Raw genomic sequence first — 14189 nt, 5'->3', positions numbered from 1 at the left:
CGAGTCATGCTGCCGGTGCAGACGGGCCCTCTTCATCAAGCACGCATCAGCCCCCACCCCTCAGCGCAAGGGGAATGTCCTACGAGGAGAGTCCCTTCCTCATCTTGCGTCCCTACCCCCACCAGATTTCTTCCGCCTCCCCTCTGTATGATGAACTGGAGCTGTCGATGGTCACTGACAGAGCATCCTCGGTGTACCTGCTCTAATCTGTCCTTTGTGCACCGTTGCACATGTCCTGTCGATGGCTCCAACCACTGCGCCTGCAGTGGTCCGCACTGCTCACTCGTTCAAGATTAACACTTTGCGCTACTCAATGAACTGGGGCTGACAACCAAAATAACAAGATCAGCCATTTTTTTCGAATTCGGTAAAAAATGTACCTAAATATTTCAGGAGCCGTAATGAATTTGAATACGAAACGGTCCTTAATAACGTCATGAAGCAATCCTTAAAGAGCCGCAGGTTGTTAACCCCCGTCCATGAATTACTACTTTCCCCATCTACGTCTGTCCCATCCTTCCTGCATTGCAGCCTTCTCCGTCGCGTATGATGGAGACGGGGAGAAGGGCGGGCACCCAGTGGCTGGTAGCTGACGTGAAATTATAAAGCCAGATGTTTTTTTGCATTGAGATTTTTGACCAATCCTAGCTTTTTAAGCTATGGGAAGAAACCAAACCCAGATGAAATCCATTAACAGAAAATAAAAACTCCACACAGAAAGGTGCCCAAGTCAGGATTCGAACCCAGACCCTTTTGTTGGCAGACACGAGTATTATCACTGCGCCACCCTCAGATGAAATTTCGATTAAGAAGATGCCATGTGAGAAAGCTTGACATGTTTATTGACATCAAATGAAATGTTAACCCATTTTTTTACAACCACACTGGCGTCTTCGTGTAGATTCATGTCTGGCAAAAATGTGCCTTGCAGTTACCACATTCAATGGTTTCCAGAATCTGCAAATGATGAGAAACTCCAACAAGACAGATTAATGCAGGCTGGAAACAAATGAAAGTAAACACGCACAGGTGTGCAGTATTGCATGTGTAGTGACGTAGTAAGGGTGTCACCATGGTGGTAGCACCAGGCACTGTCACAAGAGTGCTCCTGTGCGTCTGGAACCTCTCCCTGGCGCCAGAGTGAGCACTGTAGGCAAACGGGCCCTAAGGGGCATAGTCCTGGTGGCGGCCTGATAAGAGGAAATTCAGGACATGGGGGTTTGGGTGAACCGAGTGGGCACGTGACCAGGACAGGGGAGTGAGGGGGCCCCGAGGGGGGCTTGAGGGACACGTGACGCTCCGTCGAGATCCTTCGGGAAAGGTCTCGCCGGGGGGCGTGGCCGAAGGCGGAGCGAGGCCACGCTCAGGAGCATAAAGGGGCAGTTCGGAGAGCGTTCGTGGCTCGTCAGTGGAATCATCCCGGGGTTCCGCCTCTCGTCGTCCTCTCCGGGTCTTCGCTCGGCATCGTGGGTCAGACGCTGACTGACCCGTTCGTGCAGTTAATCCGCGACTCACATAGTTAACCTTATCACTTAAGATACTGGACCAGTTTATGTAGTTAGCCCTGTTGGGGGTGTTGAAATCAACGTGTTGCCTCCAACTCCAGTGTGTGCCTCCGTACAACGCACGACACAAGTACACAAGCTCTCAGCCTTATCCAGACCACTAGCTCAGAATAACTGAAAAATGTGTGGCCATTTGGTCATTTAGAATGACCGACCCAGAGAGAAAATGTGGCCCATCCCAACAACAGGCAACAGCAGTGAAACGGACACAACTGTAGATCAGCTTCGCCTTCACGAGGACTCTTCAGTATAGAAATATTAATGTTCACCACTGCCATCTACCTCTGGGAGGTTACTGGGAAGTGGGTATGTACAGATGTCGTAGGAGCACATCAGAACTAAAGGAAGACAATGAGGCTGTTTTAGCTGTTTGACTGGGAATGTAAAGAACAGTGGTGAATGCACTGTCAAATGAGCTATCTTGCACTGGTGAACTTCTGTTCGTCGTTTCAGCAGTGTATTATCTGCCCAAATGTGGTGTCATTTGTCCAAGGAAACATTTGTGTGCTGGCATTAGCCCCCATATTCCAAATTTTTTAAGGTGAAAAGGCATTTAACTATTGCTACACGAACAACAATTGGACTAAAATGTTTCTTATTGTAGTATTCTAGTCGGTGTTCATCAGGTGGAGAGACGTTAAACGCAACCATTAGCTCATCACGTCACGCCACTAGCGTAGCGTATCACATGTCTCCAGGAGATGACCTATGTACACGATTTATGATACAGCCTGTCGATAGGAAGTATAAGAAACTCTTACCACACATGACATTTTAACACCCTTTTAAAGTGGGTAATCAATTATTTATTTAAATGTTATCCATTGAAACCCACTGTAGCATTACTTTAAGGGGATGAAGTAGTTTATTAAACATTTTTTATTCCACTTAATTATCCAAGAAAGCCTCACCGCGTCTCGAGACTTTTTTCAGGTGGGTCCTGCTGAGTTGTCGCAGTAGATGGTGCTCCGACTGCGTGTCATCCCAATAGGGGCCATCCATTTAGAGCGTACGCATGGAGGGGGGAGGGGGGTTAACCCGAATGCGTACACTTGCGTATGGGAGGGGGGGGGGGGTCTACTGACAATGTACGCATAGGAAACGGGGGTGGGGGGGGGGGTGAAGCCTCGACAATAATTTGCCTACATCGGCCTTCAAATGAGTTAGATAATCCGGCAGTGGACTAGCGATTTGCTTAAACACGTTAATATTATTAATCCTTGATCGTTTCTGCGCAGATTAAATATCAGCCATTCTATATGATTCGGGGGGGGGGGGGGGGGTGCGTCAGGCGAATGTACACAGGTGGGGGGGGGGGTGTAAAAAGTACGCGTGCGTACAGGGACGGGGGGAGAGGTGAAGTTTTGACAGATTTTTGCGTACGTACTAAATGGATGGCCCCATGAGTAATTTGCAGGTCACTTTTCAGCAATGCAACATTTCAGAACAATGGAAGATGGTCAGTTCAATAACTTGACATTGAAAAACAATGTGGGAGGTGTAGGTTAGCAACGCAGTTGTTGTCTAGGACCAGAGACGGATCGTGGCATCCGAGCCGGCTGAGAAGACCCACGGCTGGCTGGGATGAAAGACGACATCCAGAACGCCAAGGTCTCGCATTACCTGGTGCCCCTTGAGAACCTTCACTGGCACAATCAGCGGGTTCTGCAGCAAGTCACTGGACAGAATAAAACACGGCTTACATTAGTGGAAAGCAATAACATAATAAATCTAATTAATGAGCACACTTGATATCCGTGCCATTCCTATAGGGCAAGGCAATAACGAGGGTACAAAGTATTCACAGACGCATTCTTCACAGCTCGGGGGTGATGTCACGTGTACGCTAAATTGAGTAATTTGCAAGACATGTTTTTTAATATAAGTTTGGACCATGATGTTGACACACAATGGGCTACTCTTGCCGAATGACATCACGGAATCTTCAATGTCCACTGTTAAGCAGACGGCATGAAATTCATGATGAATACAATTGCAGTAATAACCAGGGCGCCTTGATCCAGACATGGCCTTCAGATCTGAATCGTATTTCAAGTCCACAGGCCTGAACAATTTCCATGTTTTGAATGTATAGTTATACCTAGAGGGCGGTTGTGGGGGTTAGAATAAGTTCAGATACTAAGTTGGTGTGCTGACTGGGAATTGAACCCAAGCTACCAGGATGATAGCGCTGAGCACAGACCACGGGCCCACACTTACTTGTAAACCATGCCGTGGCAGACGATGACTCCGCCGTCGTCCGAGGCCGAAGCAAACAATGGGTACCGCTTGTGAAAGCAAACGGCTCGCACGGCCTTCTTGTGGTGTCTGCACAACACAGCAGTGTCGAGGGAAAGAGGGACGATGTTACCACCACGGCAATTTCTGAGAAGCAAACTGTTACAACTACACTTGTTTATCCAAGAAGCCTCAGAGTCTCAGAACTTTTTCAGGAGGATCCTGCCTAATATTTACAGGGGGAAATGTTGCTATATGCAGTTCCAATTGGATAATGCGCAGGTAATTTTACAAGACAGGCAGTCTCCGGATTCCGACAGTCCAATGTACCACGATGCACAGGTACGGCAATGCCACCATGGATCGATTTACGACGCAGAAACTTGATCTACGACTTTTCTGACATGACTCTGAACACATGAACAGTCAGACTGGTTTCCAATATGAATTGGCTTTTGTTATTCTCAAGTGGTTTTATGGATTTTTACCTATTAAATTCTATTAAATATGGCTATGGGAAAACAGGGTCCGATTTATGACAATCCGATTTACGATGGAGTTTCCAGGAAGGCATGGTGTCGTAACAGCGGGGACTGCCCATAAGTGAACCTTATGGAAGTACCCTGGCTCTCGCATAATGTCCGTGATGCAGTCATTTCTAGGTTGTTGATGGTGGGCGATGTGTCAATCGACTCATCTGGACGAGCTGTACACGATGCACTATGGTGCATACGAGCGTTCAGGGTTTCGCGCAATCGTCCTCGCTGCGTTTCACATCGCGGAGTAGCACTGATTTCAGATTGATTGGTACCCCAGTCGCGGAGTGAAGTAGACCCCTGGAAAATATTGTCTCAGAAACAAAATATTTAACTACCTCGGTCATTTTGTATTATTTGGTACCCCGTGGTACTGCCATAAGGATAATTTGGATGCTGGAGAATGAATTTACATAGTGTGTGTTTAATTATGTAAGAAACACATTAATGTATTGTGTGTGTGTGTACAAGTCATTTCTAACCTCAGAACTTTGTATGGCTTTGTAGAGAGATCCAGGTCAAACCAGGCCAGTCGGCGATCGTAGCTGCCGCAGATCACGTTATCGCCTTAAAGGCACACAAAGACACAAAGTTCAGATTAAACTTCGTAGATGACTGGGACTGTTGGCTCACATCACACAAAAGAGTCATAGTATTGCACAAATAGGGTTCACAGCTCTTTAAGCACCACACAGCACTATACGAGCAGCGAACTAGGTTGCCCTTGCCAAAATGTGGTTTAAGTAGGGAGACACTGGCGTGTTCCTCGCGCTCTTCAACACCATCCAGTGCACGACGCACCGTCAGAAATCGACATCCACAGATCTTTCTGGCAGCCTGCAGCAGCCACACAATGCTGGGGCCCTGGTGTCAAATTAGCTCAAGAACAAATTCTCGTTTACCCAAGAAAACCAGAGTCTCAAGGCTCCTCGTGAGGAGGACCCTACCAGTTGTCACAGTAGGGGGTGATATTGCTGCTGTGGGTAATTCCAGCTGAGTAATTTTGGAGGTTACCCTTCAGCATTTGGATGGTTTAGGCCAGTATCAATCACATCAAATGTTGACGTTCGCTAGAGGTGGAAACCGGAGAATCCGGAGGAAACCCATGCAGGACTGGGGGAGAACATACAATCTCCTCACATAAAGGCACCCGAGGCAGAAATCGAACCCAGACCCCCCCCCCTCTGAATGCGAGACACGAGTGTTGCCACTACGCCACTCTGCCGCCCAAAATAAGCAGTCTCTCGCACTACGACAATGCTCCCTGCTGCAAATGCAACTCAATGAAGGTGGTGAAACGTGGAACTCACCTCCCGGGTGCACGGCCACGCTCGACACCCACTTGCAGTTGGTCATGAGCTTCTTGGCGAGAGTCTGTGACGCCAGGTTGTAAACGCGCACGTAGCGCTGCGTGGCCACCAACAGGAAGGGCCGCAGCGGGTGGAACACCGCCGCCTGCACCAGGCCCTTGCTGCGGCGAAACGGGCTTTGCGAGCGGCGCCGCGTCACCTGGTGCAACATCACTTGCTGCGAGCCGTTGTCCGGAACGACGGACACCAGGTAGTCACCACGGCCGTGCCACGACAGCTGACGGACCGACTTTGGGTGCGTGGGAGAACACAAGATAAATTACCAAGTGAGATGCGGTGAGATGCAAGACCTGGCCAAGACCAGCTTAACACTCAAAGGCACCAGTCATCTGTGCAGGGTCAATGGCACAACCCCCATGTGTGGGACAGGTATTGGCACAAAGCATTTTCCCTCATGCCAGGGCATCTCAGAGAGCTTTACACGCAATAAGCAAACTTACAGCACATCTCATCTCAATGATATGTAAAGTGCACCCCATGTGGCCAGTGTCCCTGTGAGTACATTGAGACTCAGCCACCTGGCCCTCAATCAGGCATTAACCTTCCAGTAGGGGGCGATGTTGCTGCTATGCATCATAACAATCGAGTTATTTGCAAGTAATCTTTTCACATTGGGATATTTGGCCAATATCAGACACTTGCAGCGTACAACCACGCGCACACACCCTCCCACGCCGAGTGGTAATGCCGTTGAGCGAGGCTACCCCGAGGGCCATACTCTCGGTCGTGGCTTGGCCTTGGCTTGACTTCTGGCTTGGCACCGGCTCGGCTCTTGCTAACCTGTGCCAGAGCAAAGCCGTACTCGCATTGAGCCGCAGTTCTGAGCATCAACTTCTTTTATAGCGGGGCATCAGCCATGCTCAGGCTTTCCATGCAGCCGAGCCAGAGCCGAGCCATGGCCGAGTCATGGCCGAGCCACGTCCGAGCTGTTCCTGAGTTTTTGAAAGCAACCGAGCGGTTCCGGCCTGAGCCACTTTAGAGGCCTAGCCAGAGCTGAGGCGCGAGCGATAGCTGCGGCGCCGAGAGCTCGTGGAGGAGGCAGCCACCTTGGGGTGCTGGATGAGGAGGCGCACGCCGCGCTCGTGCTCCTCTGCCGTGGCCGCCACCCACACGGTGGGCTGCTTGCGTGCCTCCTCGGGGGACTCGAACCCAGACAGTAGCAGGTCCGTGGCTCCGTACACGAGTTTGTCACCCAGCATGGGGTTCACGATCTTTACCACATTGTTGCTGAGGATAGACAAAATCAATCAAAATAAATCAATAACATAGGAGCAAAACAGAATTTGGTACGAAATAAGGTACCTGTGTAAAGAAATTTGGAATTCCGTTCAGAGGCAGAAAGAGGAACGCACAGATCACAGAACGAACACAACTAGGAGACAAATTGACTGCCAAGGGCGGTAAGCAAGATCTTGCAGTCATTGGTGACTGTACTACACTTCATATCCTAGTTTAACGTACAGCGCGCGTTTGACTTGAGAAATTGGTGACCGCGCTACGCCTTGAACTACTCTTAGTGTCTTGGTTAAGACTCGCGCAGCAGCGCGGTCAGGGACGTGAGTGGGCTTGGACAGAGCACATCACTTGCAGGGATGAAGGCCGATTGACAAGACTGGTGACAGAACAGAAGCCAAGAGGACGATTGCTTTGGAGATGGAGCAAAGAGATCAGTTCGTGTCGACAATCGTTTGTGATTTAACGTGTAGACTTTCACAGCCAATATCATGATTCGTGTTCGACATTCTGGTTCTAGGCCACAATGATCTGACAAAATCTGTAATTAAGAACTCTCCACCACCTGAAACGGCCACGTAAATTATAATAATCAAATTTCGCAATTAAGATGAAATAAGGTATCTATCAGCTACATTTGCTTGTGAGGACCGTTCTTCAACTCACGGTGAGATAAAACAATCAAAATCGGAGTGTCGCTAAACGCGTTCTTGTCAGGTGGTGGAGTGCTCTGAAAACAAATTCAGTCAGATCATTGCGTGGCTGAACGCAAAACCGAGTTGTTACGATCAGTGGGCACCGGCGATGGGGGACGTACACAGTGAAGGCGACGAGGCAGAGAGAAGGGTTCGGGTTCCACGCGATGCTCTTCACGGCTCCTTCCACCTCCATCACCTTGACACAACGGGCCGTGCACACCTCCCAGAAGCGGACACTGCAGTCGTCCGAGCCTGCATTCCCACGCACAGCCAAGATGGAGGCGCCAGCAGTCGTCTCTCTGGGGTACTGGAGTCAACGCTAATCGCACACAGACGACACGATGACCTCTCAACAAAAGCCACAAAATGTGTTGGCCACCTGAGGGACTAATCCCCCAGGTTGGGCGATATTATTATTATTATTATTGCTCTGCCAAGTTTTCACGGTCGACGGTGATATTGCTGTGCGTAATCCCAAAGGAGTGATTTCCAGGCATTTTAAAAAATTTGGCCTGCTTTTTTTATGGATGTCACAGGATGCTTAACGTCCACTGTGAAGCTGATGGCACGTTGTATATTACAATTCATACACCACAGTAATAACCAGGGCGGCTTGTTGAACTCGAAACCATAAACCTCCGATGGCGAACGCGCTACGTCCAGGTCTATATGAACAATAGATGTTTCTGCACACGTGTGTTCATGTTCTCGTGCCTTGCGTTGTTCAATTATCAAAAGCACTTACCCGATACCAACCACTGACCAGTGGGGTCGGTACTGATGCACCGCACCAAGTTCGTATGACCTTTGTAAATCTGTGAAGTCACAAGTGAGAACAAGGGTAAACGTCCGTGCGCGCATGCAAGAGCGGCCCACACACATGCTGCATAATACCACCTTCAAATGACATACTCATCGCCATTTTGGGTATTGTCTATCCAATGCTGGATGAAGGCCTCCCTACTCCATCTCTATCCTTCATGGTCATGCGATGCCACAATCCATCTCGCTCTTGGACACGAGCTGATCTCATTGCTCTGCGTCTGTGGTGGTGGCCCACTCAGGGATGTTCACTCCTTGGGCTGACATTCAGTCGCAAATCTCACCCATCGTCCATCAATCAAGCCCACTTACTTTCCTTTACAAATGCCCTCCGCCTGAAGTTAAACTAAGTTATTAAGTGTGGTTCGCCAATGTTCGTACACCCAGTGATGGATTCCTACGCAAAAACGCCAAACTTACAAAGATTGGTTTTGCATTGAATGTTCTTTTCAGCTATGGGAGGAAATCTGAGAAAACGGGGGAAACCCATGCACAACAGGGAGAGAACATACAAACTCCAAACATGCCATATAGGCTTCATGTTCTTAACATACAAACTCCACACACTCACTAACATGTACTCATTCACGGACTCACTCACATAGCCATAGGAGAATGTACAAACTCAACACAGAAAGGTGCCCGAGGGGGGGAATCTGCGCCACCCTTGTGGCCCATTCACTTGCACAGAAAACACTGCAGCCGAAGGAAGGCAGCCATTGGAGGGTGCGATGCAGTAGCTCATGTTTGGAAGTGATCTCAGGCTCACAAATGTTGTGTGGCGACAAGGGCATAGAGAGAGCAAATGGTGAGGCGAGGCCTGTAGAGAGAGGCTCTTACAAGGGACTGCACAGTCGGGAAGGGCTGAAGGTCCTTGGGCTTGGGCAACTTCGGGATCAACTCATCTGGGTCAACGTTCACCTGGAAACACACACATACACACATACACACACAGACACACAGACACACACAAACACACACAAACACACACACATACACGCACACACACACACGCACATACACGCGCACACACAGGCAGCGGTGAGCACACAGGTCAAGAGGCCATGCAGCTGCTGATTGAACTCGTATTACGCCGGCCTAAAAAATTACACAAATTTGTAACGCCGCACGCAGTTTACGTTCGATTCAGAGGCGCGGGAAACCACAAACAACCAGGAAGGCAGCCAAAACTGGCGCCAACAACCGCCCACGGGAAGGTGCCACCCACCCGCAGGCGCCGCTGCCGCGGGCACAGGTAGAGGTCGAGACAGCGCTCGAAGCGCTCCTGGATGAAGCGAGGGTAGGCGGGCACCGTGCGCAGGTTCGGGTAGCTTGCCGGCAGGAAGGGCAGCTTCCGCTCCTCGGGCTCCTGCTGCTCCCAGGCCAGTTTCTGTCAGGACACGGGGGTGAGCGCGCTGCACGCACCGAGTGTAACAACACGCGCTTCTCACACCCAACATTGCGATTGAGTTTTTAATTTGCACCGGGGCGTCTCAGGGCGCTTCACACGCGATGAGCGACCTGCATCGCGTGTCATCTTAACGCACTGGACAGGGCACCCATGGTGGCAGTTCTCCCTGTGTGGTGCAAGGTTAACGAGCACCTGGCCTGCAATTTGTAAAATTTGGACTATGATGCAGGCAGACAGTAATTTGGGCAAGAGGTGGGCGGTGGTAACACTCGCAACTCACAGTTCAAAGAGCCTGGGTTTGATTCCTGACTCGGGTGCATTTCTGTGTGTAGGTCTCCCCCTGTTCTGCATAGGCTTCCTCCAGATTCTCCAGTTTCCTCCCAAAACGAAAAAAAAGTGTAAACAGTATTGGCCAAAACCACATCCCAATGCTGTCAAATTACCTGCAAATTACTCAATTGGGATCACACACAACTGCAGCATCGCCCCGTACTGAGAAAACTTGGCAGGACCTTCTCAAAAAAGTCTAGGGAGACTTCTTGGGGTAAAAAAGCAACAACAAAAAACCGATGCGACTCCGTGGTGCGGTGGCACCTCCTCCTCGGTGAGCAGGTACTCCGGCGGGGGGTTGTAGGACTCGGCGTGGCCGGGCAGGCGCATCTTTGGAGCCGGGACGTGCATGGAGTGGCGGCCCAGCACGGCGTTCGGGTCCTCGGTGGCCCAAAGGTCAAAGAAGACCGGGCCCCGTTCCCGCGGCCGCCGGGGTTTGATCCAGCCCATCTTGATAGCGTGCACCAGCTTGGACACCTGCACACGCACGGCACAGAGGCATCTTTGCCATCAATCACTTGACCCTGTTACAGAAAAAAAAATTACGTAAAATATGAAAGATGATGGGACAGAGAGAGAACACCGACAGCAGTAGGAGAGAGAATGTGATCCCTTCAAAGCGCACACAGGATCTGGACAAAGTCCAGGCAGGAAAGCACGAGATAATCCCTGCGGCGGATACACGATTACTCTTCCTCGTGAAGCTTGGGTGGCTGCTCGATTTGGAACGCGATTCCAGACGCAGGGGGCCCTGGCTCAGTGAGGAGACGTCACGGCACGAGGTCCCTGCCGGAAGCAGCCGTCTTCAATGGTGCCGCTTCCTCAGGGTTACGATTCGTTTTATTATTCTACTATTACGCTTGTTTACCAATGAGAGTCTCGCTGTGGAGGCTCCTGCCAAAATTTTGTATAAGGGGGTGATGTTGCTGCTCTGTGTGATCCCAATTGAGCCATCTGCTGGTAAATCTTCAGTGTTGGGATGTTTTGCTAAGTACCGGTTCCACTGTGTGTGTATAGATTTAGGAGCAAACAGGAGAAGCCAGAGGAAACCGATGCAGAACAGGGGGAGACACACAAACTCCACAGAGACCAGGCGAGCCTGGGGCGCTTCTCGCCGTGAGGTGCGAGCATCACCGCTGCGCCACCGCGCTGCCACCCATCTCGGTGTTACGAGGAAATGCAATCCACAAGCGGCGTCACAAATATCCGTGGCGGTGCTCATCACGCGGCCACTCACCTTCTCCTTCTCGATGAGCGAAGGGATGAAGCTGCGCTTGTCTGCGGGCCGGTTCGTCACCGGGTGGATCATTTTCTCGTGCGTGAAGAAGTCCACGGCGGGCTGCAAGCAGGAGGCACAGAGGGCGTCACGCACCGCTGCTGAGCAGCAACCGGGCTCGGGCGGGAGGGGAGGCAAGGGGCAATGTTGGCGCTCTCATCGCTCCACAATTATTGGTACCGCCAAAATGTCGTAGGGAAAAACAATCGCGTGCGATGTGCATTTCACAGAGTGGCCTCCTTTACTCCAAGCGACTCGCATCTCACCAACACATTGGAAAGGTGACTCAGCCGCAGGCCTGCAATCGGGCATTAGTCTGCTGCCAGTAGAGGGCAATGTTGCTGCTCTGTGTAATGGCAATTTGAGACATTTGCAGCCAATTTTTGAGAATTGGGATGTTTTGACCGATTCTGGTCACATTGCAAGGTCATTTAGTGAGTGGAGGAAAGCGGAGAACCTGGAGGAAACTCATGCAGAACACCGGGAGGTCATAAAAACTCCACACAGAAAGGAGCCGAGTCGGGAATTGAACCCAGGCCCCTCTTGCTGTGAGACACGAGTGTTACCACTGCACTGCCAGCCTGCAGAACTCCTCGAGCAAGCACCTCATAAGGGTCGTAGTTCACATCGGCCAGCTGGCCTCGCTGCAGACGATGGATCAGCTGCACTTGCTCGTCCGTCAAGATCACGTCCGTCCCGGTCATCTTGTCACGGACTGTTCGCCTGGAGAGGGGAACAAGGGGATGAGGAGAGAGGGCTCAGCGAGGAGGAGTCTCTATTTAGGCCATCGCCCGTATTCTTAATTCCCGGCTCAGGCTCCACTCTGCTGACGTGAGCCTGCTCTGGCTGCACTCAGGATTTCCATAGAGCCGAGCCGGAGCCGCTCGTAAAGTCTTTGGAAGCAATTGAGTGGCTCAAGCCTGAGCCAAGCCACAATGTACAGTGCGCAAGAAGTTCAACGTGCGTACAACCAAGACTACGGCTGTGAATGCTCCCAAGGCAGACTCCATGCGGCACCGTGTGCTCAGTCGGTGCATGCACAGTGTAGATGATGATTATTAATGACCGTTTTTGAACAGTCATCAATAATCATCATCTACACTGTGCATGCACCGACTGAGCACACGGTGCCGCCTGGATTCTGCCTTGGGAGCATTCACAGCCGTAGTCTTGGTTGTACGCATGTTGAACTTAACAATCAAATTTGTTAATGTCATCAGTAGTGTCATAAGCCATCATCTATCCACTGCTGGGTGAAGGCCTCCACAAACAGTCACAATCCCTCACGATAGCCCAATGCAATGATCCATCCAGATCTTTCACACGAGCCGATCTCATCACTCCATCTCCGCGCTTCCCTGCTTTGGCTGCCACTCCATTATCATGTTTAACCACCCACCATCATCCCTTCTCGTGATGTCTCCTGCCCATTGCTCTAATAGCATCAAGCTCATTTGGTTTCAACAGTGCTATTGGGGTCAGGTCACCAGATTAAAATGTATTCAGATCTCTCAAAGCAGTGCAAATGGGCCACAAGTGCATATCCCAGAGCTACCTTTGAAATTCCTTCCAGTGAACTCGTGTCCAAGCAGTAGGGAGCAGTACACTCTCCGTCAAATTTATATTTAATTATCAGAGCTGGATTCGAATCCAGGATCTCAGCGGTGGCAGCCCAGCACTCCGGCGATCTCACACAGTAACTTTTATGAATCATCAGATACTTATTTATCCAGAGAGGCCAGACTTTTTTTCAGGAGGGTCTTGCATTGGGTTTTCATTTTATGATGTTTTCAGCCAATCAATTATTTGAGTGTTATTATACAAGTAGGAGGAAACTGAAAGGTGCCCGAGTCAGGAATTGAACCCAGGGGTCCTTCTTACTGTGAGGCATGAGCATTACATTTCCTACGTGGAAAAGTGAACTATGTAAACATCGGCACCGAGACAAAGGTGGCCGGGCATGGTGCCGGCCACCCACACCCTCGTGTGCCACAGTGCCGGGCTTCATAAGTGCTCGCTAACAGCACTTGCCCCCAGTCTGTTACAGGCCATACGGGGGATCTTTGTCTTTGTATGTGTGTGTGTGTGTACGCGTGTGTGCGTTTGCTGGCTCACCAGTAATCAGGATTGTCCATCTTGTCGAGGAACTCGTCCAGCTCGTCCTTCGAGCGGATGGGTTTGATGATCTTCTTGCCGTCCAGGTCGTAGCCAATGTGAGGGTAATCTTCGTACCACTCCAGGGGGATGTTTCCCACAGTGTTCCGTATGTCCTGAAGTGCGCGCACACACACATTGCAATCACAGTAACATGCAGAGTGTAGCTTTTACGGTGAAAGTCTGGAACACAGCAGGCAACGCTTGCGTACTTGGTGGCTGCACAAAGTGGGGGATTGAAGAAACTTGCCGCATTGTTTCAACTGCCGCATCGGGAGATCAGATCGAACCTACGACCTCTGGATTGCAAGTCCAGTGTGCTGCTGAACGTTACCCCACTGTGGCAGCTGCCTTAGCTTCTCGGTTAAAAGATAAAGATTTCACGTTCATTGCCGAGTCTGTGTGTACGGCAACCCGTTGACCGGTGTTACTGTTTGTTTTCTATGTGGTGACCTGGTAATGCACTAAAATGTAGGGCGACAACCCTAGCGGACCCAACTACTCGCTGCAGAGTCAGCACTGCCTACGTCCTCGGTGCCCAGCCAATGACTCTCTG

At 50.5% G+C, this 14189-nt stretch overlaps 1 protein-coding gene across 1 annotated transcript in view; it reads right to left on the bottom strand.

Moving 5' to 3' along the window:
- Positions 1-2855: 2855 nt before the first annotated feature.
- Positions 2856-14189, bottom strand: part of BOP1 (BOP1 ribosomal biogenesis factor) — a 57829-nt gene continuing 46495 nt past the window's right edge. Inside the window, exons 5-17 of the mRNA XM_078879474.1 lie at positions 13595-13749; positions 12085-12202; positions 11441-11542; positions 10468-10680; positions 9691-9852; positions 9303-9383; positions 8386-8455; positions 7760-7892; positions 6756-6936; positions 5650-5938; positions 4822-4906; positions 3786-3893; positions 2856-3243 (exon numbers count right to left, since the gene is read on the bottom strand). Coding sequence (XP_078735600.1) covers positions 3090-3243; positions 3786-3893; positions 4822-4906; positions 5650-5938; positions 6756-6936; positions 7760-7892; positions 8386-8455; positions 9303-9383; positions 9691-9852; positions 10468-10680; positions 11441-11542; positions 12085-12202; positions 13595-13749 — 1851 coding nt within the window. The 3' untranslated portion in view covers positions 2856-3089. The remainder of the gene's footprint in view (positions 3244-3785; positions 3894-4821; positions 4907-5649; positions 5939-6755; positions 6937-7759; positions 7893-8385; positions 8456-9302; positions 9384-9690; positions 9853-10467; positions 10681-11440; positions 11543-12084; positions 12203-13594; positions 13750-14189) is intronic.

Source organism: Lampetra fluviatilis, chromosome 54 (assembly GCF_964198595.1).
Source record: "Lampetra fluviatilis chromosome 54, kcLamFluv1.1, whole genome shotgun sequence".
Classification (NCBI taxonomy): domain Eukaryota; kingdom Metazoa; phylum Chordata; class Hyperoartia; order Petromyzontiformes; family Petromyzontidae; genus Lampetra; species Lampetra fluviatilis.
Note: the sequence above shows the minus strand (reverse complement) of the source record. Positions and strands in the feature narration are given on the sequence as shown.